This window comes from Python bivittatus, unplaced genomic scaffold (genome assembly GCF_059951505.1).
Source record: "Python bivittatus isolate LINGU-HERP-01145 unplaced genomic scaffold, Pbiv_v1 ctg000200_np1212, whole genome shotgun sequence".
Taxonomy (NCBI): domain Eukaryota; kingdom Metazoa; phylum Chordata; class Lepidosauria; order Squamata; family Pythonidae; genus Python; species Python bivittatus.
Window position 1 is genome coordinate 10051928 of NW_028277040.1, and position 27390 is coordinate 10079317.

Below are 27390 nucleotides of genomic sequence, written 5' to 3' on the forward strand. Positions count from 1 at the left end.
CAGTATGTTTCACAAAGCATGATGCTGATAGTTGTTACCTCTGTATTAAGATTTACCACTTGAGATCTAAAGCCCTGATGGATCATTTACTTTCACTGGAATTTAGCTGGCCATTTTTAAAATCAAGCTATGATTGACTGGGGAAAGGACCCTTTTGGTTATGGCCCAATCTGTGAAATGTCCTTACTTCCTGTTATGGCTAGTCATTTGGAAAGAACTTTTTGTTTCCTGTTTTTTTTTTAATTTCTTGTGCTATTAGAGTTTTTATGTCATCATATTTTCCTAATGTTTTGACCTTTTATGTGATACCTAATTTATATAAAACCTGCGATGCAAGTAATTAAAAAAAATAAATATTTGGCTGTTCTCTGGCAACTTTTCCAAAGGAAAAAAATTACCCTGGTTAAAGGGCTGGGATAGGTAAAACTAATATTAAAACTAGTTCTAAATCATCCTAGGTTAATTAAATTCAGTTAGAATGCTGGCTGGGGAATTCTGGGAGTTGAAGTTCATACATCTTAAAGTTGCCAAGTTTGAAAAACACTGTTCTAAAGAATCAAGTGCAATTGTCTGTTAACATCCTTATCAGAGTTGTCGTTTCTGTGAAACTAGTGCAACATAAATTTTGTGAGTTTCCATCTTAAATAAATTGCAGGCTCATATTACAAAAGAAACACTCTGCATTAAATTGAGATTTTCATAAGGCATATAAATTGAGGTCCAAAGATAGCTGTGTACTTTTCATTCATTTCCCCCCCCTTGAGTTACAGCCACTCTGTACATCTAGATTCATCTCAGGCTTTGGAGTTCTGGAGACTATACTGTTGCAGAGTTCCAAAGGGAATGTCCTATTTGAATATTACTTCTCAAAACACACACACACACACACACACACACACAATCTTAAAAAACTGTTAATGCTAGGAGTTAGTTCTGGCCTATTCTTATGTTTCATATGGTTAGATATTTACATGAAGCAATGTCTTGGTTTGGATTGTTTTTCAAAAAGCCTTCACATTCAAATTCATTTAACAATATAACTGAATGGGGCAAAGTATGGTTAATCAGAGTGTATAATGGTGTTATTTAATGGAAAATTTTGCCCAGTCGGTTCTTTTTTAAAGGTGGGCGGGAGAGGGGTATGTGGAAGAGAATCTCCTTGAAAAAAATTGCAGGCCCCTGTGCTGCCTTCTTTCCCTCCCATTTGAGCCTTTCTTTCCCCAGCGTCAGCTCAGCAGATTTCCCAATAAAGCAGCAACCTTGACATAGGTGTGGGAGGGGAAGGGAAGGGAAGGGAAGGGAAGGGAAGGGAAGGGAAGGGAAGGGAAGGGAAGGGAGAGGTGTGTTTTGGGGGCTCTGGAGCCCCCAGCAAAGAGAAGCGCAGCAGCCAAAAGAAAGGTGGTGTTTTCCCATTCACAGTGGATGGTCCAGAGGCAGAAGAAGAACAGAGGCCCAGCGAGGCAAAGCACAATGTGGAAGAAATCCCAGAGAGAAGAGAAAAGAAGTCCATATACTAGTATATGCTATATATACTGGTCCATATACTACTATATGCTACTATATACTGATGTATACTAGTAATAGTATAGAGCAAAGTATATAGGTAATTGTAATAGTAATAGAGTATAGGATAGAGGTAATAGGAACCATGTGTGTGTGTGTGTGTAATACAAAGCAAGGGTCTCCAAATACTTCAGCTGATTGAGCCCTTCATGAAGTATGTATGTATATGTGTAAATATAATAATATAATATAAAATAAAATAAAATAAAGCAGGAGTCCCCAAACTCTTCACCTGATAGACCCCTTCATGAAATGTCAGATTGTTCATCGACTCCCAAACATTTATTATATGAAAATAATTTAATAATTGAATAAATACTACTTTAACAGTACTACAAATAATAACAACATCGACACCTTGGATAGTCCCATCGGCCCTTGGGGGTCAGTACTGGCTACTTTGGGAAGCCATGATATAAAGGAACCACCTGGTCCAGTGCTTTTGTTGTCTCTCTTGAGTCTGGGTCATTCTAATTAGACATGGTATAAAAAGAACTGCTGACAGGGGGGAAATAAGAAAATAATCATTCTTTACTGAGATAATGTCCTCTTTACTGAGTAGTTTTAATCAACAATAAACATTAAATTAGTAAGATAATTGTTGCAAGAGTAAATTAGCTATACCCATATATAGAAGAATATTAATAAATAAAAAATTAAAAGTATTTTGTTAAATATGTTGGTTTTGGGGGGGGGGTGTGACATTCTGTGTTGTGTAGGAACCATCTTAATAAAATTTGAACTTTAAATATTATTGTATGCTTTCCTTTGTTACCCTAACTAGTAATGCAATGGATGTAAATCAGAGGTATTATGAACTGTTAGTTTTTGTGGATGCAGTAATTCCTGGTGTCGCAGCCTTCTTGTTACTAATAGAATTGCTGTGTAGGATTTCTGTTTTTCAGCTTCTCTAGGCCAGCAATTCTGTTTTGACATGGGAAAAAAATAGCATCATATTTACATGAATTGGGACTCTTCTTGATGGTTGCAGTAAAAAACAGAGCAAGGATCAAACTATCTGCAGAGTATGACTTATTGCAAAGTATTCACTGTATCCATAAAGAATGGCAAGATCATTGGCTTCATTCCATGCTACTTAAACAATGACAGATACTTTCTTCAATATATATCCATTTAACTCTCATCTGGGAAATGAGTTTCATTTCACTTCTAACCACAATGATTGGCCATTATAAGCAAAAGTACTAAATGAATTATAATTCTTTTAATAAAAATACAGCACTCTGAAGAAAGAAAAATATAAAACAGAAAAATAAGAGCCTCAAAGTAATTTTAGATTCTTCCTAATGAAAAAGATTTCATGATAAAATATTGGTTTGTAAAATACCAAAAAATACATAGCATTTAGATGGGGTGTGCTTCCCCTAACCCTGAATAAAGTATTTTTAGGGCAGGGTGCATCACTCTTTCTACTTAAGAGAGGATCAAACTTCTTTTAAAATTAAAAAGTGCTTAGGAGATATTACTAAAAAGCTATGCCTAAAGCATTACTGTATTCCCAAAGCATCCTCTCACGAAAAAATGTTCCTGTGATAAGAGCAGGACAGATCAAATATGCTTTCATACATACCTGTCCGTCACTTGCTGTCTGTGGTAATGGCTTGCTTATAGATATGCACAGGGCAAGAACAAATCCAGAAAGAGAGTGAACAGCTAAATATCTTAACAGATAGATGGAGAAAGTTCTGCTTTTATTACAATGAATTTGCTATCTGACTGGGAGGGTAGATTTGGCTTTTATAGAAGATCTCCTGTATTACGTAATGATTTAAACAGTTGTTGAGGGGGTGGGGGGGGTGAGAAAGCTGAGGCAAAACAGAGAAATATTTTCTTATCTGGAGAAACAATGTGCTAATTTGCTCACTTGTTTTGCCTGGACTTACTATACTGAGCATATTAGTTTGTATCCTACAACAGCATGTGAAACTAAAGAAAAGTCAGCTTCTATGGAGATTGCTTTTTGTTTCCAGAAAACAGCAGGCCGCAGAATCTGTGGCAGAATCTGTGGCAGATTACATAGCTGCTCTCAGAAATTTAACACTGTCCTGTGACTTGCAGCTTCATAGTTAAAAGAACAGTAGCCTTGTGATGTTTCCACTGAGGTCTCATCTTCAGAGCTGCAGGCAGTAAATGATAGAACTGATCTGGTTTGCCCCCAAGTTGTGGAGATTGTGAAGCTGTTTGAAGCCCCTAATTCAAGTTTGCAAGGTTTGGATTGTACTGAAATATATGAATCTGCAGAAAATTATGTGTGCTACTAAATTGCCAATGCAATTGAATGCCACTTGGTATGCATCAACTGTTCTTTGTAAAGCATATACCTGTAGTCATTTTTTTTTGGTTAATCAGCCAGCAATGACCATTGGCAAGGCAGCATGAATATCCCATAACGTCTTGACAGAAAGTGGCAAGGAAAGTGGCAACTTTTCTTTTAAGAGCTTTGTGGAAGGAGAATTTCAGCAACTCTCAGTTATTTCCAGTATTAAAACTGGCAAAACCTAATCTATAAAACCCTAGTCCAGAACAGGACTTTAACAGAGCTGGGGCCATACAAATGGAATTTAGGAATAAAGGTTCACTCACTTCTGGACTGGAATGAAGTGCAATTAACCCAAGCCTATGCGTTGCAAGCCATTTAGTAGGGAATTTTCCATAACCTGTGCCTTTAAATCAGAGACACAATTATGTTTGGGTGGGTACAAAATAATAAGTCAGCAATTTAATAAATTCCAAAACAGAAATCAGGAACACCAACTAGCTTAGCAACATTCAAAGCACTATAAATGGTCATTAAATTAAATGTTCAGAATGTACACAGAGATGATCCAGGGATCAGAAACTATTGAGTGTGTGGGGGAGGGGGGTGAATCATTAACCCTATGGGGAAAAACATTTTGTTCTTTTTAATTTTCTTTTTTCAATCCATTTGTATAGTATCCATTTATGTGTTGTTGTTTTTTAAGACTGGACTACAGTGGACCTTCAAGGGAGTTTTTTTTCCTGGTATCAAGAGAACTCTTCAACCCATATTATGGTTTATTTGAATATTCAGCCAACGACACATACACTGTACAAATTAGTCCAATGTCTGCTTTTGTCGACAATCACCATGAATGGTAAGAATGCTGAATCACAGAACTACTGTTATTTTTGTAGAGCATATGTTGTGCTCTCCTTACTCATTTACTATGAAAGATCCAAGTAAGGTAAATCAGATCCATTTCTCTCTTCAAATAATAGATGGGATGGTGTTAGAATATGATTCTTTCTTGAATCTTCCATGGTGTATCCAATTATCTGCCAACCTAAGCAGCCAACACTGGAGTTAGGCATGAGTGAACCCCTTCAGAGCTCTGCTGCCTCCTAAATATCAAAAGTTCAGCTTGTCAAGGCATAAACCCAATTATAGGACTTGGCTAGTCTAGCCTCTCTGTTTTGGAGTCTGATTTTTTTTTAAAAAAATCTGTCTAATTCAGTAAGATGTGCAATAACTTTTCTCCCACTTCTCTCATGTTAAATGCAGCTCTTCTCACATAGTAAAGCTAGTTTGTGGCTCTGTGGCTTTTACCATCTCTCAGGGAATCTTTGTTTCTATAAGGAAGCAAAACGGTTACCTAGTTTGTCAACTCTTGGACGATAACATGCAAAATAACATTAAATGCAGAGTCAAGTCAGCCAGAAAGAGATTGAAAACAGTGTTTACTGCATCTCATTAGTCTGAGTTCTTTATATGAATACAAAAAAGTGAATGAAAGGGGGCACAAAACGGTGGCCCAATTTCTTATTTAGATGAAACATCGCTGTTCTTAAGGACTGCACAACATAATATATATCAAGAAAATGTATTATTGATGTTATTTTTCAGCATATAGCTCATGTCTGTAGGTTGTTGTCTATATGGAGCCATTGGAGGCAATTAAGATTTTGGTTGGGTTTCATCAGTTCACAATAATACTCAACTCTAGCTCTCTGAATCAGGAGAGATGATGAATCCTTTGTTTGGATGTTGTAATGAGCTGGATGAGAGCCAGTAAACCGAAGCTGAATCCTAATACTATGGAGGGACTACAAATAGACAATTTCCTTGTCTGGGAATTAGGCAGGTTGCCGGTTCTGAAGAACAGTGTTGCATACCCTCTGAAGAAGCATCTGGTTAATTTGGGCATGTTCTTCCTGTCATATTATGAATGGAGACACAGGTGGCCTCTGTGACAAGGATTTCTTTTTTCTAGCTTTGACTGGTTCTCCAATAAGACTATTCTTGATGGGGATAGCCTAGTCATAATGATATACACCCTGGTAAATTCAGCTTCAACTATTGTATATATTTTACATGGAGGTGTCCTTGAGATTCACTCCCAAGCTGCATCTGGTGCAAAATGCTGCTACTAGGTTGTTAATGGGGGCAGCCCATTAACAAACATATTATACGTAAATTTTCCTCAACCTAGTGTTCGCTAAATAAGTTGGGACCGCATCTGCCTTGTGCCCTAGGAATTCTGGGAGTTGCAGTCCCAACACACAGGTTGTCCATGTTCTGAAGGAACTGCATTGATTCCCAATTTGCCTGTGTTATGCTGCCTATATTAATGTATTACTGTACAAGTTTTGTATTGTCTCACAGAAATTAAGGAAACAAGAGTTCTACCAGAAAAAAATATAGTATTTGCTTTCCATATGGAATGCTAACCATAGTATTTACACTGTATTTATACCTCAAAGGACAAATATTTTGTGATAATTTTATTTAATGGTAAATGTTTTGAATAGGAACTAATGACATTTTCTTGTCTAAATGATGATCTCATGGAAATGTTATTTCCATGCTAAATAGCAAAAGATCATGCTAAATAGTTATATGTAACAACTGAATGTTATTTTTTCATTTAAGGGTTATATATGGATAACAGTGTCAAGGCTACTTACTGAACTAGCATATATATAAAGCACATTTAAATAAATAAATAAATAAATAAATAAACAAACAATAAATCTATTGTTTCCATATGGAATGCTAACCATAGTATCTACATTGTATTTATACCTCAAAGGACAAATAAACTGTTCCCTTAATTTCTTTATAGGTTCAGATTTAGTGGTCGAATTCTTGGTCTTGCTCTGATCCATCAATATTTGTTAGATGCCTTCTTTACCCGACCATTTTATAAAGCCCTTCTCAGAATGTGAGTAGAGGAATTCAACAGGATTGTTCTTACATGGGAAGAAATGTATTTTTATTCAAAGAAGATGTAACTGGACCCAAGTCATATCCATAATAGACTACTGAAATTATGCCTGCCTTTTTAAAATTGTATTATATAAGTAGTTTAATGACAGATTGGATTTATATTTAATGTACTGACCAAGCAAAGTAGTTTGGAGGCAGAAAGAAAATAACTTTCTAATGTTTGTCTAATACTTTCTTAATTTTGATTAGAATACTTTGTCCTTTTTTCTTCAGGAATTATTTATTAGGATGTGAACTATATTAAAAGATACATGTTATTCTGATATAATAATATTGGATAGATAATTTACAAGACATACACATTTGGCATCATGACTTCTGTAGTTGTAGGGTATTCCAGTTGCTGACTAATTATTGGTTTGAAAGGTACTTTCTCTTTAATCAGCAATGGTGCTGAAAGGTGAAAAAAAACTGAAACAACACTTTCTTAGCAAAATCAAAATGAAGATTTTATTGATAAGTTTAGGATTTTTATTTAGGATGTTAAGATATGCATTAGAAAAATATACATATATGTTGGAAAGAACACTTAGCATAAAGAATTCCAGCAGTAATAGTTGTACAGATTTCTTTTTTTGTTCTCATTATTGTATGAATAACTTATCTACCCTCCTCTAGTCCTGCTGTGCTGCCTTAAGGTGGTGCAAGGGTTCTCCTGGGAGGGATGAGTAAACAATGCTGGACTGTATGCAAAGAGGATATAGTCCTAGCAGAGTCATCCAAGGCATGAATGTCATCATCCCAGCTGCCTAGCCAAAGCAAGAAGGCCTCAAAGCAGTAATATAAGATGTTGGAGGCAGAAGATCACTTTAGAGGTATAGGCAAAGGCATCATTTCATATTACACAGGAGAAAGCAATGGTAAATCACTCCTGTATTTTACCAAAAAACCACCATGGATAGACCATCCTGAAGAAAATCTATGTGGTTGCTAAGAGTTGATACCAACTTGATAGCACATAATCATCTACACTTCTCTTCATTTGTACAAGTCACCATAATCTTGGTCATTTTTAATCCTCTAATTACTTATTTATTATAGATTGTGTGACCTAAGTGATCTGGAATATCTTGATGAAGAATTTCACCAAAGTCTGCAGTGGATGAAAGACAATGATATACATGATATCCTAGATCTCACATTCACTGTAAATGAAGAAGTCTTTGGACAGGTGTGGACAATCTTTTTTTCTTACAAGGGCAGCCTTGTGGCACTTATTTTTACAATGCTTTCTAATTCTCTTCCTGGATCATCTTGTTTCTGAGATATGATAATGTTCCAATAGAAGAGAATATATGTAACTCAGAGTTGAACTGTAGAGTTCTTGGTACCCTGAACTCCAAATATGATGTCATTTACATATTGCTTTGGTACATTGCTTATGTTGCCTAAAAATCACTGTTTAAAACTATAGAATATTATTCTGTCATCATTTTAAAAGGCTGCCTCCAACATTACACTGCATGCACAATTATTAGGCAAGTTGTATTTTTGAGGATGAATTTTATTATTGAACAACTACAGTGCTCTCGGTCAATCCAAAATGTTAATAAACTTCAACCCTGAATATTTAAGAAAGCAAAAGTGAGGTTTTGGCTTTTTTAGGAGCATATCTATGTGTGCACAATTATTGGGCAACTATTAGTGTGCAGAATTATTATGCAACTAAATGAAAAATGAAAATTCCCCCATCTCACTTGTTTATTTTAATCTGTTAAGGTGAGAATAATAAACAAACTCAAAATTTACAAATAAACATTTCTGACATTTCAAACAAAAAATCAGTAACCAATATAGCCACCCTTCTTTGCAATAACAGTCATAAGCCTTCCTTCCATTCATGGAGTCTGTCAGTTTCTTGATCTGTTGACGATCAACTCTTTCTGCAGCAGCAACCACAGCCTCCCAGGCACTGTTCAGAGAGGTATACTGTTTTCCTTCACCGTAAATCTCCCATTTGAGAAGGGCCCACAAGTTCTCAATAGGGTTTAGGTCAGTTGAGGAAGGGGGCCATGTCATTATTTTTTCATCTTTGAGGCCTTTACTGGCTAGCCACACAGTGGAGTACTTCGATGCATGCGATGGAGCATTGTCCTGCATAAACATCATGGTCTTCTTAAAATATGCAGAGTTTTTCCTGCACCACTGCTTGAAGAAAGTGTCTTCTAAAAACTGACAGTAGGTTTGGGAGTTGATTTTGAGTCCATCTTCAACCCGAAAAGGTCCAACTAGCTCATCTATAATAATACCAGCCCATACCAGTACCCCACCTCCACCTTGCTGGTGTCTGAGTCGAAGTGGAGCTCTGTGCCTGTTACTGATCCAGACATGGGCCCATCCATCTGGTCCGTCAAGAGTCACTCTCATCTCATCAGTCCATAAAACCTTTGAAAAATCTGTCTTCAGATATTTCTTGGCCCAGTCTTGCCGTTTCAACTTATGTGTCTTGTTCAGTGGTGGTCGAGTTTCAGCTTTCCTTACCTTGGCCATGTCTCTGAGCACTGAACACCTTGTACTTCTGGGTACTCCAGGTAGGTTGCAGTTCTGGAATATGACAGCACTGGAGGATAATGGGCTCCTGGTAGCTTCACGTTTGATTCTTCTCAAATCTTTGGCAGTTAATTTGCGTCTTTTTTTCCCAACACGTTTCTTGCTACCCTGTTGACTATTTGCAACAAAACGTTTGATGGTTCTGTGGTCACGCCCCAACATCTTAGCAATTTCAGGAGTGCTGCATCCCTCTGAAAGACTTGTTACAATTTATGACTTTTCAGAGTCAGTTAAATCTCTTTTTTGGCCCATTTTGCCTGAGGAAAAGAAGCTGCCTAATAATTATGCACACCTTGATATAGGGTGTTGATCTCCTTAGGCCACACCCTCCCTCATTACACAAATACACATCACCTGATATGCTTATATCCAATAAGCATTCAGGTTTATACAGCTTGGAGGTGGAAAATATACATAAAGATGATATGGTCAAAATACTCACTTGCCTAATAATTGTGCACACAGTGTAAGTACAAAGTAATGAACATTTTAGATTTCTAGCTGGTTGTTCCTCTGGTTCTTCCTCTGTGAAAAGTGGTGATTTAATCTTTGTGAAAATTATCTGGTTACCAGGATTGCCACACAAATTTAATCAAGGAAGTTTTTGTCAGATTTGTTTTCTTTTTTAATTTTTATTTATTTATTTATTTGAATTTATTAGCTACCCAACTCCAATGGAATCTGGGTGGTGTACAAAACAAGAGAGAACATTAAAAAAACAAGAACAGATAGAACATCAAATCAGACAGACAGCTCAGACTAAAATAATCTTACGAACAGCAAAATCAAAACAGAACAGGGGGCCTAGCATGGCTCCTGCATCTGATAATGGCTCCAACATCTGCTAAATTTTATTTTGATTGTTCCTTGTTTAAATTAATTACAATTTTAGCATTTTAAGGGTAGCAGTTACAAGAATGTCTTAGTGAGAACATTCCAAAACTCTAAAGGATTAACCATTAACTTAAATTATGAATAGTAATATCTGGCAATCAGTGCAGATATTTCAGTATAGGGTGCCTAGCTGCCATGTTTTGCATCAGAGAAGCCTCACTAGGATGTGTTGTAATAATAATCAAAACAGGATGTAACCAAGGCATGCATAACCTTAACCAAAGTTGATTAGTTCAGAAAGGGTCCCAGCTGGTACTCCAAGCATAATAGTGCAATAATGTTTCTTGCCACAGCTGCCATCTGCAAATGCTGTGATCAAGGAACACTTCTAGATGGCCAACCTGCCCTTTCAGTGAAAGTGGAACCCAATCAAAAACAGGCTATTTCTCAGTCCTGAGTCTAGCTTCCTATTTATCAATAGGATTTCTTTGTTCTCTGAATTTAATCTCTGCTTATTCTCTCTCATCTGATCCATTATTGAATTTAGGCCATATTCAAACATATTGCTTCCTTGGAATTGGACAATAAGAGACAGCAGAGGAATAGATCTGGGTGTCAGTATACTTATGGTAGCCCACTGAAAATACTATACTAGATTATTTCCCCCAGTAATTTCATTTTTATGCTGAACAAGATGGAGGACAAGATAGAACCCTGAGATACAACATTGGTCTTGCAGCAGCATCTTCTAATCATCATCTGCTAAATATAGCCCAAGGCCCTTAAATCTCAATTCTGGCAGGTAGTCAGGAAGATAGCACTGTCAACAGTATAAAAAGTTGCCAAGACATACAGAAGATTAGCAGGGGTGCAATTCCCCTATCCAATTTGCAATGTGTATCATCCACCATGGCAACTAAAGTAGTTTGAATACCATATCTCATCCAAAAGACTGATTGAAATGAGTTCTGATAATCAGAATTATTCAGATGCATCTGGAGTTGTGAGGCTTCTATCTTCCCAATTACAAGAAACTGAATATTTGAGACTGGTTTATAATTGTACAAATCATAGGTTATGAGAAGATTTCTTCAGTGAAGATCATATTACTGCCTCCTTTTAGAGAGGAAGGAATACAAAAGTCACCATCAAGACACTGTTCGCCTCCTTCAACCACTGGGTCAGTCCCATCCTGGCTGATTTAACTGGCCAGGAGAGGCAAGAATTAAATAAGCCAGTGGCAGTCTCATCTCTTCACATCCTGTTTCTACAATTTTAGAGAGCTACAGGCCAACTAACCCCTGGCCTGCAAAATAACAGGACAAATTATAGATGGTCACATTCCTGTGAGCTGTTTTAAGATTAGCATCCAGATTGAGATGATCCAATTGTCTTTATCCACAGAGAATAATACAAATTACTCATAGCAAACCCCTGACAATTCCACCTTCCCTCGCTCCACCCATCTTGGTGGAGGAGAAAAGCAATGTGGGTCTGTTTTGTGTGGAAGCAGTGGGGGCAGAAAGTAAGCACTCTTCACTGCTTCCACCACAGCAAAGTAGCACTTCAAATGGGCTTCCCTCTGAGCATGATTTGATGTATCTTAAGAATTCTTCCAGTTATGCTCTATCTGACATCCTATATGTTTAATCCCTCTCAATTCCCTAATAAACTGAGGTTGGTTTCACACTGAGAGAGGGAAAAGTAAACTTTGAAGGGATAGCATCAGCAACCTGGGCTGTCTCTGTATTCAGGAAACCATCCATTAAATACCTGAAATCAGTGTAATTGATCCTCCACCCTGGAGTGATTTGTGTCAGTGTAAAACTGACCATGAAGTGATCTTTTGATAACAATCAAAAGATCACTCTGGCTAAAGCCTGAAGAACTCCATTTTCAGGTCATCAGCTCCATCTAAAAAACCCCCCAAATCTAATGTGTCCTACTGTATGTATGGAATCAAACAGTAATTGGGATAAAGAATTCTGAACTGCTCCTTACTGGGCAACGAGAAGCCTCCAATGCTATAGCTGAAGTAGCTCAGGAGAAGGGACAGTTCAGAGCGTGGGGGGAGGCTGTTTCCTACAGATAGCAATGCTGGCAAGCATCCAGTATCCAGATGGCATATTATGTTTTAAATTTCCTGGGAGAAGAATTCTTCATTGTACATGTTCTTGTTGTAAATGTACATTAGGAAGCGCTGCTAAAATCCCTTTCATAAAATACCTTCTTTGTATTTCCCCTTTTGATGCTTTCATGCTTTGTACTTGATGCCATTAATTCAAAAGATAAAGATTTTAGTTCTTTTTATGTTGACCAAATATCACCACTTCAGAAGGATTTTTATCAGCCATTTGGGGAATTAGCACCACTTTGATACATTAAAATTTCTCTTTGCAATAGATCCTGCTTTATAATGTATTGGTGGTAATTTGCTTTTAAGATTACTGAACGGGAATTAAAACCTGGAGGTGCCAACATCCCAGTCACAGAAAAGAACAAGAAGGAATATATAGAAAGGATGGTGAAATGGAGAATTGAGAGAGGTGTTGTACAGCAAACAGAAAGTTTAGTACGTGGTTTCTATGAGGTAAAAAATAAATCTGTTTTCATATATTGCATGCACTAAGTGCCCACAGCATTTAGCATGTATTAGAATTATATATGACTCATAATTATTTCCTATCCTGCAACTGTTTAAATTGCGTTGGGAACCACTGTATTGTCTCTGAAGCTGTTCCACTCAGGATTTATCATTAATGTCACCAAAGTCAGGCAATTAGAAAATGTAATGATTTCTACACATGAAGATGGTAGCCAGTTATGGGTTGAGGGACCATAATTATGCTACATTTTGAAGTTGCACATTTGTCTTATTGCAGTTACTTAGACTTTCAGTTGTTCTCAAGTTCAACCTCCCCACAAGTCATTCAGAAGGGACACCAGCTGCAAGATGGGAGGGCCTATTGCTCACGGGCAGAGCAGATGCTTTTCACCCAAAGGGTTCCCTTGTTTCAGTCCGGCATTTCCAAACAGGGTTTGAAAAACATCTGGCTAAAGCCTGAAGAACTGCAGCCAGTCATTATCAACAGTACTGGACTAATTAGACCGTTGGTCTGACTCTCTAGATGGCTGTCAAATAGGGGGAATAATACTACAGTGGTACCTCAGGATACGAACTTAATCCGTTCCGTGACTCTGGTTGCAACTCGAGTTGGTCTCAAGTCGAGGTAAAGTTTCCCATAGGGTTCAATGTAAATCTGGTTAATCCGTTCCGCCCTCCGAATTTGGTCGCAACCCGAGGCAAATTTCCCCATAGGGTTCAATGTAAATCCGGTTAATCCGTTCCACCCTCCGCCCGAATTTGGTCGCAACCCGAGGCAATTTCCTCTTCAGAGCCTGACTCCCGCCAAGCCTGCTCTGCATTTTCTTTGGAGCCATGCTAACATGCACACCAAAAACCTTCACAAAACACTGCAAAACACACCACGAGCCTCACCGAACATCTCCTTGCTACCGCGACCTCGGCCACAGGAAGCCGCGACTGCGTGACAGCAGGGAAAATGGCCGCGGATCCGGTTCGTAAGTAGAGGCAAGTTCATAACCCGAGGTAAAATTTTCCTGCCGAAGCTGGTCGTAACCCGAAATGTTCGTTAGTAGAGGCGTTCGTATCCCGAGGTACCACTGTATAAGAAAGAGCTACAGAATATTCCTGGCAGTAAATCAGCCTTAGGTTCAAGAGTCACCATTCCCTTTAGTATACAGTATACCCATAGTGATTTCTGGGTCTGTCTAATTTCAGTGGAACAAATTCTGCTGGAGCATCTAAAATTTGATGTTAAGAATGCACTGCTTGGAGATGCTTGCACATGTTATTTGTGGTGTGATTATGCCTTCAAATGCTGTGATTATATTTTAAAAACCTACAAGAAAATGAGGAAAATGTTTTTCTTTAAAATTTAGTGGCTTTATTCAAATGTTACCCCAAAAATTACAGTATTATGAATTGTGGAACCTATATAACAATACATACTGAATATATTTTCTCTCGTAGGTGGTGGATGCTAGACTGGTGTCTGTATTTGATGCAAGAGAACTAGAACTGGTTATTGCTGGCACTGCAGAAATTGACTTAAGTGACTGGAGAAATAACACTGAGTATAGAGGAGGTGACATCTTCTAAAATATACATACACACACACACACACGCACATATATATTGTTGGTTGCAGTTAACCTGGGTGATCATAATTTGAATTAAATAAAAGTATGGTTGGTTAGTGTTTTTTTAAATTTAATTTTGCAGTATAATTTCAGAAACATATGCTCTTATTTTAAGCTTTATTTCAGAAGGCTTGCTGTTTTTGGAATGGGCAAGCATTTCATTTGATAAAAGAGGTAAAATCCAAAACAGCATAGCTAGCAATATGTGAGACCAAGTTAGTCAGTCTGAGATATGAAGGTATACTTGTGCTAAATTTATTACAGATAGTAAAGATGGCAAGAGTTGGGAAAAAAGAGGCTTTTCAATGAAATTAGACTCTTTCATCTTCACAGAGGTTTCTGTGACAGTTATAATTGAATTAATTCATACTTGGACTTCATTTCTGGAAGTGATTTGAAACATGGTTATACAAAGTATTGGGATCTTTGAGAAAAAGTATCTGTTGCTGGTGCATGCACACATTAATTTAAAGAAAAATAAATGGAAATAAAGTAATTAAAACATAGGTGCATTCTTATTTTTAAGTAAATATAAATACATTTGGGATTCAAATAAGTTGTTTAGGTTCAGTAGGATTTTAAATATATTTTCTTTAAAAAAATGATTCCATATGGTATAACGCTTTGTTTTATTTTAGATATTCCCTTGCACCACTATTTCAGAAACGCCTTCTTATGCAGCAGCATTTATATGTGTGTGTGATTTGGACTGCTATTCAAAAGACATAGGTCCAAAATATCTTTTTGTGGGGGAGGAGGGGTATGTTGTACAGTTCTTGGAATCTTCACCTATATATTTAGTATATATTTTTATACAGTTTGGGAAGACTAAATCATAGAATCATAGAGTTTGAATGTACTGTAGAGGTCATTTAGACAAAGCTAGGGGATCCCCTAGAGCATCCCTGATAGATAACCATCCAGCCTCTATTTGAAGACCTCTAGCAGAGGAGAATTCATCCTTTCATGTGACAGTCTGTTCTACTAGCTGATAGCTCATATAGTCAAGAGGTTCCTTCTGATGTGAGGGTTCTTTCAGTAATCCTCCATGTTCTGCTCCATTTAACATTTCAGTAATTTATATTGAAATGGATTTTCCAGTATCTTGGTTAATAAAAATAGATTTGGCATACACTGCGATAGAAATTACCCCAAACTACTTTGCCATACTATTCTCTTAGGTTGTTTAGACCTCATCACTATTTCTTGGTACTATTTTTCTGTCTCTTTGTCTCATTCTCCTTAGATAGCATATCCATCATCCCTCTAACTTTTCCATAATCAGTCATTTTTAACCCATGTTTCTGAATATAGAAAGTACATTTTTGTCAGTTTTCATGTCCAAACATGACACTATATCCTCAAAGTCTACCAAGGGAAGGGGAACTAAGTCCAATCCCATATACATGACATACAAGATTCTACAGGTTAATTTAGGAAAAGTTAAGGCCTATAACCGTAATAATTATGAGTTCTTAACATTTTCACATTATTTTTTAAAGCAAAATTGCCCTGAATAATATGCTCTTCATTGTGATTAAACAGGATACCATGATAATCATATCGTAATTCGATGGTTTTGGGCTGCTGTGGAAAGATTCAACAATGAACAGCGGTTACGGCTCTTACAAGTAAGATTGCAGTTGGCATCGATGTAGTTAGCATCCATTTAATAAAAAACTGGTAAAATTATGAAAAGTTGGAATCTCAAAATCATTGAATGGCTTGATAAATAATTCTCACTCCTTTCCTGATTCATTCAGATGAAAGCAACAATAATAGGTTTGCGGGGAGCAGGGATTCATGACTTAAATATTTAATAACAGGTTGCAGCAGTAGGAGTAAGTCAGTGGTATATTCATTGTTGTATTTCTTCCATTTATAATTCCTGAGTGAAATGAATCTCTATGCTGTATCTGGCTGCCCTTTTTCATAAAAATTAAGGAAAATTATTTCAGTATTTCAGGGCCTACCCAAAAGAGTTTAGGTTATTGCAAAACATTTTCTGCTTAATTATAGATTCTTTAAATTAATAAATTAATTTAAATTTTGAATTTAAAGAATTTAAATTAATAAGAAAAGTATAAAACAAAGGAAGAAATGTCTGCATACAGAGCTCCAAGCAGAATACCCCACTATCACAAAAAAGGGAATGAAAGAAGAAATATAGATCTGTTTTTCTGTATTTTATGCTGTGACTGGAAATCCATCTCTCCAATCTCTTTAATTCACAAAGAAAAACTCAGATGGATTTGTGCCAAATTGGGGCCAGAAGGGGAGGATCAAACCTGATTTTATTTTATTTTCCTCCCATCTTCCTATTCCATTTTTCTAGCATTTTTCTAGTCTGAAAAAATAGGGAGTGATACATTAAGATATCTTTTAAGAAAGCTTTGTATTTAATACAGCTTATTCCACTAATATTGTAACTTCAAAGTCTAATATGTGATCTGTAGTCAGTTGCAAAAAACCTATAAAGTATATTATAGTATAATATTTAATTGTATTCTTCCCCTACTCATTCAGTTGCTTAAATTTGCACATTATCCCTCTAGAGAATCACCAGTCATGTGGATTGAACTGGCAACAAACGTTTACCATTACTGCTGATACACATGTAGGAGATACTTATGAAACCAGGGCAACCCCATGTGTCAGTGATTTTATACATTATGAACATAACATAAGCAGTTTTGTATAGAAAATAATGTAGTAGCTAGATTTTGTCCTTTAATGGAGGGCTACTGTTAGAAGAGCAAGAAGCAGAGAAGGGGAATGGGATTCTTCTCTTTCACTGCTGCCTGCCTGTCTCCCCCCACTTGCCCCCTAGCCCATCCCACCAGCCAAGAGCAGATACTCCACTTTCCTTGTTCCTCTCCCTTCACAAGGAAGTCAAAGGATCTGTGCTTGGTGGGACAGGGGAGAGAGACCGGCAGGAAGGTAAGGAATGAGACAGAGATTGCAAGGGAGGTTACCAGTGGGAAAATCATCATATATGGAGGCAGTGGGCTATACAGGGTTACCAGTGGGAATACTGACCTTGTGGAAGTTGGCTTATTAGGGTGATATTCCCCTGATCCTGCAAGAAGAAAAACAAATCTTGAATTGCCAGGAAGGCTCTGGGTTCTCCAGCAGCCAAATGAGGGGAGGCAGTCCTACAGTAGACCAGCTGGGGCCCTGCTGGTCACCAATCTCCCCTAGGCTCCTCCTTCACGTGACATCAAATGTTTGCATGGCAGAGAACTAATTCCATGTTCTAGTGGAAAAGACTAGTTTCTTACTGCATCACCTTGATCTGCCTTCATCTTGCCTCACTGACATAGTCTCAGAAAGCGGTAAGCAGGCTATCTCTGCACCAGGACAAGTAAGGTGTGTGGATAATCCCAAAAGCTACCTCCAGAAACTCTCATAGCCAGATCCATACAGCATAGTCAGTATGCTTGTTCAAAAGTATATTCCACACCAGGTTCAATAAAGTCTTGAGAGGACTGCAGCTTGAGGCACCTAGCACATTATATCTCCCTTCAAGGGGTGATTCCCAGTTGGCTTCCTGTATACATTGTCTTGACTGCCCTTTCTACAGACTAACACAGTTGTAAAACAAATTTTACCTTTTCCCAGATAAATGCATGTAAGAGCTCATCTATGTATTTAAAAATAGAAGATGAAAAACAGAACTAATGTAGCAATTTTCTACATTAAATACTAACTATGTGTTAGATTGTACTTTTCAATAATAAATAGTTACAGTGTTTTCTGTTACTTTCCAGTTTGTTACAGGCACATCTAGTATACCTTATGAAGGTTTTGCTTCTCTGAGAGGAAGCAATGGGCCAAGAAGATTCTGTGTAGAAAAATGGGGGAAAATCACTGCTCTGCCCAGGTAAAGTAACTCTAAGAATGTTTAAAATAAATCCACTGGATAGTTAAGAATTTGGGTTTTTATAAACAAAAGAGAATCAAAGGATTCAGCATAATTTGTTTCCTGTTCCTTAGATTTGCTTACTGTAGAGCTAAAACCACTCTTATTTTATTTTTGTCTCCAAAAACACTCTCCCTTTTCAGCAATTTTTTACATTAAATATAAACACACAATAACATTATTTTGAAACTGTTCTTTTCTGCCCCATTTTCTTTTCTATCTTTGTCTTTTGCCATTGGTGCATAATATCTGATTGTGGTCTCAGCTGCTTGTCCTGATTATGGCCTTGGGTAGGATATGATATTATATGTCTGTTGCAAGGAATGAATGTTTGTTAAAAGAAGTGGAAAGCAGACTCTTTGAGCAAGTAGTGAAAGCCTAATTATGTGGAAAAAAAACAAAAGACTAGTGCTAACAGAAGATGCTACTTTTGGCTGATAGATCTGGTAAGAGCTAGAAACAGCAAGGTCGGAAGCAGAGGGCCTGGGACCACATGTTAAAAAGGGGCAGAGCTTCAATTGCCTGGTCATACCCACCATTTTGATGGCCTTATATTACAATATGACTGCATGCCAGTCAACCACTCCTTCCTCAGAGAAGCAACTGACTCTCTGTCAGGATGCACAGGCAGGAGGAGGAGAGAGAAGACTTGGAAGAGAGAGATGGCTGGAGTCTTACCATTTATAGTTGTTGGTTTTCTGCTATCTGTAATAAAACTAGTTTATCAAGAGTTGTGTCCTTGAATCTCTGCTGCCTGAAAGTTATTAATTTGAGTATCTGTCAGGGTATAGCCTGAAAGAACCTATTGTTCTGTGCTGCAAAATAATGTGTTTGAGCAGAAGGGAGCAGTGAGCTCATGAGGCAGCACTGGATTTTTTTTCTTTTTACCAAGCAGCAGCAAGCCACGGGCTGCTTCTCTCTCTCATCTCCTTTCCTATGGCATACCTGTAAGCAGTTGGAAAGCTTTTGCTTCTATTTTTGTTAACAGCAGCTTGTCATATTCTAGTTGATAAATGGTGGTTAATTTAAATACAGTTTGCTGGAAAACCTACCCTCTTGTGCTTATGCCCATTACCTCTCAGGTTGAGCTCTCTGGTGGTAAATAATAGTAGCTATGAGAATGAATGAGATAAAGCAGTCTGATTTTTTTCCATGCAGATCACAATAAATGTTAACACTTTCTTGAATGCCTGAAAATCAACTTACCTAATTTTTAATTCTGAATTGTCCTTGCTTTGCTGCTGATATGGGCTTATAACTTTAGCATGATGTAACAATATTTATAAATATGTAAGCACGTTTAAATGGATGGATGGATGTAAACATGTTTAAATAAAACATAAGATTAATCATAAACTTTTAAGAAATGGCTGATTTCTCAATCTCAGCTCTGGGTGAAAAGAAAGTGGGTTGTTTTCTGAAATTTCGTAGCACTTGTGTACAGAATTTGTTGAGGCCTCAATAGCAAGTTTCAGATCCTGCCAGGTACTGACTGAGGCTACTCATATTTTCGAGGCAAAGAGCCTTAGTGAGGTCTCAGCAGGCTCTTTCAAGAGTCCATGAAGAATCTGCCTCTGTGTTACTGGAGACTGACTTAAAATATGATCTAACTTGTTCCAGTTTTCTGTTGCAAATGTATTATTTTACAATCTGCTGAGACCCATTAGGATTATAATCTTCCTTGAATATTTCTGAGGTCAGTAGAGATCAAGCTTTACTGTTATGGGGAACCAGGTTTGCTCATAAGTGCGCTATTCACCTCTAAAATAGTACTGGGACCCTAGTTCTTACAGCTGAAGAATAAGGGAAAACAGAATTGAGATAGACCTCTCTCCTTATCTTCTTGCACTCTGAGTTCATTGTAGCCATGATGGTAAAAATGCCTGCCATGATGAAATGCGTAGGGTGATAAAATGGGGGACATGTATGGGTGAATTAGCATTACTCATATGGATGTGGATGGGCAGGTTTGAGACCAAACAATGAGGCTGCTTTATCACATGTAGTTTGTTCCCTTGTTGTTTGTATGTACTTAGTCTGAACTTTCATGCATGAAACTTATACTGTGGATTTTGGATCCACAGTAATTTCACTTGCATGCTGAAACTAAGTATGAAGTATTTTGAAGGGGAAAGTTAATGGAGACTGTCATAAAAGTTCCCATTATCTAAGGAAGTATGTTACCATATTGGAAAATGAGAATTATGAACAAATATAACGTAACCCAGGAGAATTCTTAACTATAGACTTCCTTCCTGAACACAAAAGTACTTTATCAAAGTTGTAATAGAGCTAATTTATTTGTGGACTTGGTATTCTGAAATACCATAAATAGAAGAGTAATGAATTGCCTAGAATAATATTGCCTCAATTTTAAGATCCACTAAAGTGAACATTTACAATGTATTTTAATATAGTAATAGCAACTGTATTTAATTAAATCTAATTTCTTTTTCATTCTGATTACATCCACTGTTTGGAAGAGACTTTTTGGCATGCTTCTGAAAAGCTATTAATCTTAAAAATACTGCAAGGTCCTATTTTGACTTCTTTACAGATATCTGCCTTCTTTTTTCCCCTTTCATCCCAGTAATTTTGAAAAGCAGAAATATTGTAAGAGAGTTTTAAAAATATAAGTTTAAATTTAAAAAATACTCTATATCCTGGCCACTACTTTGGAGCAGAGAACTAGAAATTAAAGTATTTATTGCTTTTAAGCAGAGGCATAGAAAAAAATAATAAATTGAGTTTACAGTTCATCTTTTAGTCTAGGAATAAATTAATTTTAAATCAGAGTATGTTTGGGGAGAAGTTCTTATTCTTAGTTTTTCTGCACTTGATTTTTGATGTCATAAAAACTTTTTCTCCATTTTTCCCCAGAGCTCACACTTGTTTCAATCGTCTTGACCTTCCTCCTTACCCATCGTTCTCCATGCTCTACGAGAAGCTGTTGACAGCTGTCGAAGAGACAAGCACATTTGGTCTTGAATAAGACACGAATTGTCCAACCCAGTATCTGGGACTTTTGTGGATCACTCCCCCAAAAAACACAAATGCTTATAGCAAGTTGCAAAGATAAAAACTATTGTACAGTGCAGATGGAAGAATGGGACTTTATGAATGAGAAAAACTAGATTTGAGAACTCTGAAACAGCTGTATGAGTACTCCAGAGCAAAGGTTGTAGCCTTACTCTCGTGAGCACCAAATCTTTAAAATTTAGTAGGATTTTAAAAAACGACAAGTGATCAGCAACAATCAGACCACTGCAAAATCTAATGCATCTCAAAAATGGATTTCATCAAAATATTTGAACAGAATTAAGATGAAATACAAAGTTTGTTAGCTTGCTGCTAAATTGTAAGAGGACAAGTAAAAATACTTTTTAAAGATCAAGTAGAAGTTATTTCCCAATGATACACTATTATATGTCATACACATACAAGAATATGCTATATATGCTATACCTAAAACAATGTGTGCCTGCATGACATCTATTGCATTTCAAAGATACAGCACAAAGAGCAATTTTTTTCTGCAGCTTAACAAGAGTATGAAGAAAAGTTGGCAACAAGAGATGGCTGAACAGGACTTTTAATTAGGAGAATCTGTACAATTGTATATGCAAATAATGTTTAGCAGAAGCAGAGATATTGTAAGAGAATAATGATTAACTTTATTCTTTATACTGCATGAAGGCTTTTTTAAAAATAACATGACTTTATCACAGCATATCAGGAAAAAGAAAGCCTCTTACACAGCGACTTTTGTTTATTTTTGTAAGTTCATAATATTGATTTTCTTAGGGTGTAAATAAGAAAATAGCAAATAGACCTTTTTGTTCTTTTCACTTTTCCATGCTTAAATAGATACCGTTCTTGTGTTCAATTCTTTACATGCTTAAGGGGTGTGTGTGTGTGTGTATACACACACACACATACACACACCCCTTTATTTTTATAAAGGTAAGATATTCCTGAAACTATTTTTTGCACTGAATGTACCAAAGTCAAAGGGATATTGTGATTTAACTAACAAAAACTATATATCACTTCATACAAAATCTATAGTTAGGTAGCTAACAGAATTTTTCCCCCCAGTAACATTCTAGTTAATATCAGGACTCTGCACAGTTAAATAATAATTTTGTAAGGCTCGCTACATGTGTAATATGCATTTTATTTCAAATGCATTTATTTTTCATCCATTAACTAATTTCATTAGAGCTGAATACAGATAGAGCTGAGTACAGATATTTCATATTTTGCTGCTTTTTTACTTTTGTACAGCACTATTATAAGCATTACAATGGATCTGGAAAAGCAAGAAGACTAGCACCTAAATGGATGAACCACTTTGTGTCACTCTCACATTTAGCAGCAAACCGTCTCCAAGATGTAAACTGTTTGTAGTGTCTTTCTAAACCCACATTTTCACTGATTAGTTTTCTTATAAATGTTTCTTAAAATGAAATACTTTTCTATGGTTTATCTGAAAGCATGAATTCGCCATGTCAAATAAGCTTTTAATTTTAGAAACATTAAAAAGGATTGAACTTCTTCCTTATAAAGATCTCCTGTGCTGAAAGACCAGTTTCATATACGGCAGAGGAGAAAGGGGTGCCCAGTCTTCTACTCTGATTCTCGTGATCACCAAGAATGAATACACTGCGCGTAATCTACTTTTTACTCTTGATGAACCTGGGTGATGTTCATGGCATTGCCAGCCCTGTCTCTGAGAAACAGACTGGTATCCATGCTCTTCAAATTAGTCACTGCTATAAAAAATTAATAATATATATTATTATTATTATTATTATTATTATTATTATTATTATTTAAATTTGTATGCCGCCCATAGTCACCCATTGGGGAGAGATGGGCGGCATACAAATTTAATAATAAAAAAATTTAAAAATTTAAAAAGCTAGATTTCATTCACCTGAAATGTGGCTTAGCTGCAGTGATGGCCTAAAGGGGAGACTGCTTCTACACATTCCCGAGGTAGGATGCTGGTTCTGTTTGAGCCAAGGCAGTAACAAACTGAAACAATATATCCTCTTTCTTAAATAGAGTTCTATCTCACCTCCTCAGCTTCTGCTGTTTCTGATCTGGTGAAAAACATGCAAAGAATTCTGTATTTCCACATCCAAATAGGCACGTTCTCTAAAACTGACAAACAGTTGAATAAATCTCCTCAGAATGATTCAGGTTTTAAACGTTTAGTTGCATCATTTGAGATGAAAAAAGTATAAAAAATGCTCAGAGTTTAGATTTTGCATTACTGTTATGTTACAGTTGCTAACAAAATGAAAAGTGAAAACTGAACCTATAATCCAGAAGACTATATGCGCAAGGGATCCCATTGTTCTGTGAGTAGGATAATTCTGTCCTTATACAGGGGAACCTTTCTTTTCTAAGCTGGAATCCTAGTTCTATTCACAGGCTCACTTCGTGTACTCACAATCTATATCCTTTTAGGTATTACTCCAGAAAATCAAAGCATTTAAACGAGTTACTTATTTGACATGGGAAAAAAGGTATGTTCAAAATCTGGTTTTGTTAAGATTAAAAATAAATTGTCTTATATTAATTAAAACAGGCACTGAACACACCATTTCTTCCGTGTCAAATATGTAATTGTACTAACTGTATAGTCACACTCAGTCTTAATCCTGGAGGCTGCCTAGACTAGTCCCTGCAGTTTTCTAGGCAACATTTTTCATAAGTGGTTTGCTCTTGCCTGCTTCCTAGGGCTGAGAGAGGGGGACTGGCCCAGAGTCACCCAGCCGGCTTTGTGCCTAAGGCAGGACTAGAACTCCCAGTCTCTAGCCTGTTGTCTTAACCACTACGCAAAATTGGATGATGTAAGTTATTTACCAACTCCATTATTTTGAACAAAGTGATTCTATTACACACAAATCCAGGGTATAAAATGAACAATCCCATCACTCCTGATTAGATTAGGAGAACATTTAAAATGAAACTCAATTCTGATCAAAAGGCCAACCTATGTACAGCTTAAGATAAAGTCTTTGTTCACTAAATACATGAACAAGCACAACATATTATCTCCAAGGGAAGTTGGAAATCCAGGCAATAGCATCTGGCAGAGCTTCTGAAGAAAAGTTTCTGGCAGGTCATAAAACTGGCAGGGAACAGTAGGATGGCATTTCGCTTGCTTTTTTAAGCTATGGGAATAAATTCTGTGGTTCCTTTCGTGCTTCCAGAAATCCACTGTTCAACATTGAGAATTGTATCTTTTTGTTTATGCTCTGACATCTACAAACTGTAGCTGTTTGTAAAGCTGTAGGTTATTTATTGCAGATGTCTTCCAAGTCATCTTAATGTTGCAACAGATGTTACCATGGTTTTGAGATTCTCTTTTTGGACATAGGGAAGTCAAATGGAAATGTGTTGATTTCCTGAAACTTTTTACTACTATTAGAGCTACTGTGATTTATTATGAAGAAATACTAGCTTTTTGAAAACTTAGTTTTACTGAATTATCCAGTAATACCTTAACCACTACACCAAACTGTACTTTGCAATGACAAAGTAATTGATTTGGAGTAGCAAGAGTAGATTCAGGTAAATACCATCTCTATTTACTGTCCAAGAGCTTTTCTAGACATGAGGCTGAATCTTCACCAATGTCCCAAGGCAGCAAATTATCTACTTGCCTACATTCTTTTTTTATAAGAATATCTCAGTTTGGTCTAGTAGTTAAGGCTCCAGGCTAGAAACTAGGAGACTGGGAGTTATAGTCCTGCCTTAGGCATGAAAACTGGCTGGGTGACTTTGGGCTAGTCAGTCTCTCTCAGCCCATAACATCAGGCTTGGGAGACAAGCCAGTTGGTCAATTCCTGTTGCAACCAATGGATCAACAGTCAGTTGATCAGAAAAAAGCAGACCCTGCACCTGCGGGAAAAACGCCAGGAAGGAAAAAAAAAAAAAGGATTGACACTGGAGGTGGGGACTAACAGCTATCTTATAGCATCAGCTGTATAGTGAATAGTGTGGAATACTTGGAATCATAATATTTTTATGTTTTACATAGTTTACATCCTACTCCCCTACATTTTGATGCAGTTAAAGACAGACAAACATGCAAATTAAGATTTAAAACCTATTTATGGCTTCTTCCCAAATGTGCCAGTTTCCAAGCAAAGTTGTGGCACTGCTTCGTTGTAGAGGTGGTCATATAAGTACTATACTAAATTTTTATGTTTTTTTTGTATGGTGAACCTGGACCTAGTGTCCAAAGATAGCTTCAGACTTGCAGCTCACCAATTCTGGGTTCCTCCAGAGGTCATAGTTCAGTAAAGTCATATCAGTTTGTTTTCCATCCTTGTCTGGGGAAGGAAAAATGCTGTTTTAAATTATTTCTGCTGGGAGAGAGAGAGTAGTATGGTACTCTTGAATTGTTTGGGGGTTTTCAGTGCCAGTGACTATGTATCTTTGGTTGCTTGGCTGGGGAAGGAATGTAGTGTTAGTACCCAGTCTTTCCCTGAAGTTAGAACCCTGAAAGGTGATGCGGAACACTCTTTATTTAGTTCACTCTTTGGCTTATGAAATTTATTATGGTTTTATTTTGTCAATTATTTCCAACCCAATAGAACAGAATAACTTTCCAAAACCAGAACAGAAAAGGACTGTATTTGGTGTAGTGGAAGAAACCACCAAAATAAGATTGAATTAAAAATGGGCTACATCTAGCTGAGGGCTGCAGAGAACACCATTCCTGTGGTGATGTTTCTTTCTTTAAGAATCCAGTGCATGAATAATGGTAGTGCTCTGTAACTCTACTATGTAGTGAATTTGTTCTTGGGAAAGGGGGTGGTCCTGCCACTGCTTAAAGAAGTTGTGGTTTACCTCCTCAAGAAACCATTACAGGAGCTGATCATTTTGGATAATTTTTGTTCCATCTCCAATCTTCCCTTCTTGGGGAAGATTATCTGAACCCTTTCAGTCGGGTTTTAGACCTGGGTATGGGACTGAAATGGCATCAATTACACTTCTGAGTGACCTCTAGCAGAAGCAGGAGGGTGTGCTAGATCCATCCTGACTCTCCTTGATCTCTTGGTGGCTTTCAATACCATCAATCATGGTATCTTTCTAGACCAGCTCTGGGGACTAGGAATAGGAGACACACTTCTGCATTGGTTCTCCTTTCTCCAAGGCCAATGGAGAAATCTCGTTCATGGCCCCTTCTCTGTGGAATCCCTCAGGGCTCAATGTTGTTCCCATTCTTAACACCGACATGAAGTTGATGGGTGAGGTCATCAACTGGCACAGGTTTAGATATCATCAGTATGCTGATAACACCAAGCTCTACAACTCCACCTCAGGCCAACCAAGGATGCCATGGAGATTCTGTCTCAATGTCTGGAGGCTGTGAGGGTCTGAATGGGGAAGAACAGGCTTCAGCTTAACCCTGGCAAGACTGGTTCTGAGTTTTAAGGCCTCCTGTATCTAGTGTTTTTCCTCATTTGGTTCTGGATAGGGTTGCACTACTCAAAACAGAACCAGTGTGCAATCTGAGGGTCTTCCTGGATTCATGGCTCTTCTTCAAGGACCAGCTGGCAACTGTGGCCAGGAGGGCTTTTACATATTTTCATTTTGTGTGCCAGTTGCACCCCTTCCTGGACTGGGAAGTACTGCTCATTGTTACTCATGCTTTAGTCACCACCTCAGTGGATTACTGCAATATGCTCTATGTGCAGCTATTCTTGAAGACCATTTGGAAGTAGCAACTGTGCAGAATGTGGTGGTATGGATAGTTATGGGTGCATCTTGCTATGCACGTGTCACACTTCTGCTCTGTGAAGTGTGCACTGGCTCCTAGTGTGATTCCAGGTAGAATTCAAGGTGCTGGTTGTCACCTATAAAGCCTTTCATGTCATGAGGCTGGGCTGTTTCTACCTAGATCTCACAGGAGAAGAATGCTCTGGATTCCGTCAATTAAAGAAGGCTACCTAATGGGACCTAGGAAGGGAGTGCTTTCTATTATGAGTCTGCTGTCTGGAAC

General features: G+C 37.3%; 1 protein-coding gene across 4 annotated transcripts in view; it reads left to right on the forward strand.

Moving 5' to 3' along the window:
• The window catches only part of HECW2 (HECT, C2 and WW domain containing E3 ubiquitin protein ligase 2), a 176922-nt gene extending 153780 nt beyond the window's left edge, over positions 1-23142 (forward strand). For all 4 annotated transcript variants that reach the window (XM_088135692.1, XM_088135691.1, XM_088135690.1 and 1 more), the window contains 8 exons: positions 4548-4700; positions 6669-6767; positions 7874-8003; positions 12660-12806; positions 14271-14385; positions 15986-16071; positions 18211-18323; positions 21243-23142. In XM_088135692.1, coding sequence (XP_087991818.1) covers positions 4548-4700; positions 6669-6767; positions 7874-8003; positions 12660-12806; positions 14271-14385; positions 15986-16071; positions 18211-18323; positions 21243-21354 — 955 coding nt within the window. In that variant the 3' untranslated portion in view covers positions 21355-23142. The remainder of the gene's footprint in view (positions 1-4547; positions 4701-6668; positions 6768-7873; positions 8004-12659; positions 12807-14270; positions 14386-15985; positions 16072-18210; positions 18324-21242) is intronic.
• The last annotated feature ends 4248 nt before the right edge of the window (positions 23143-27390 follow it).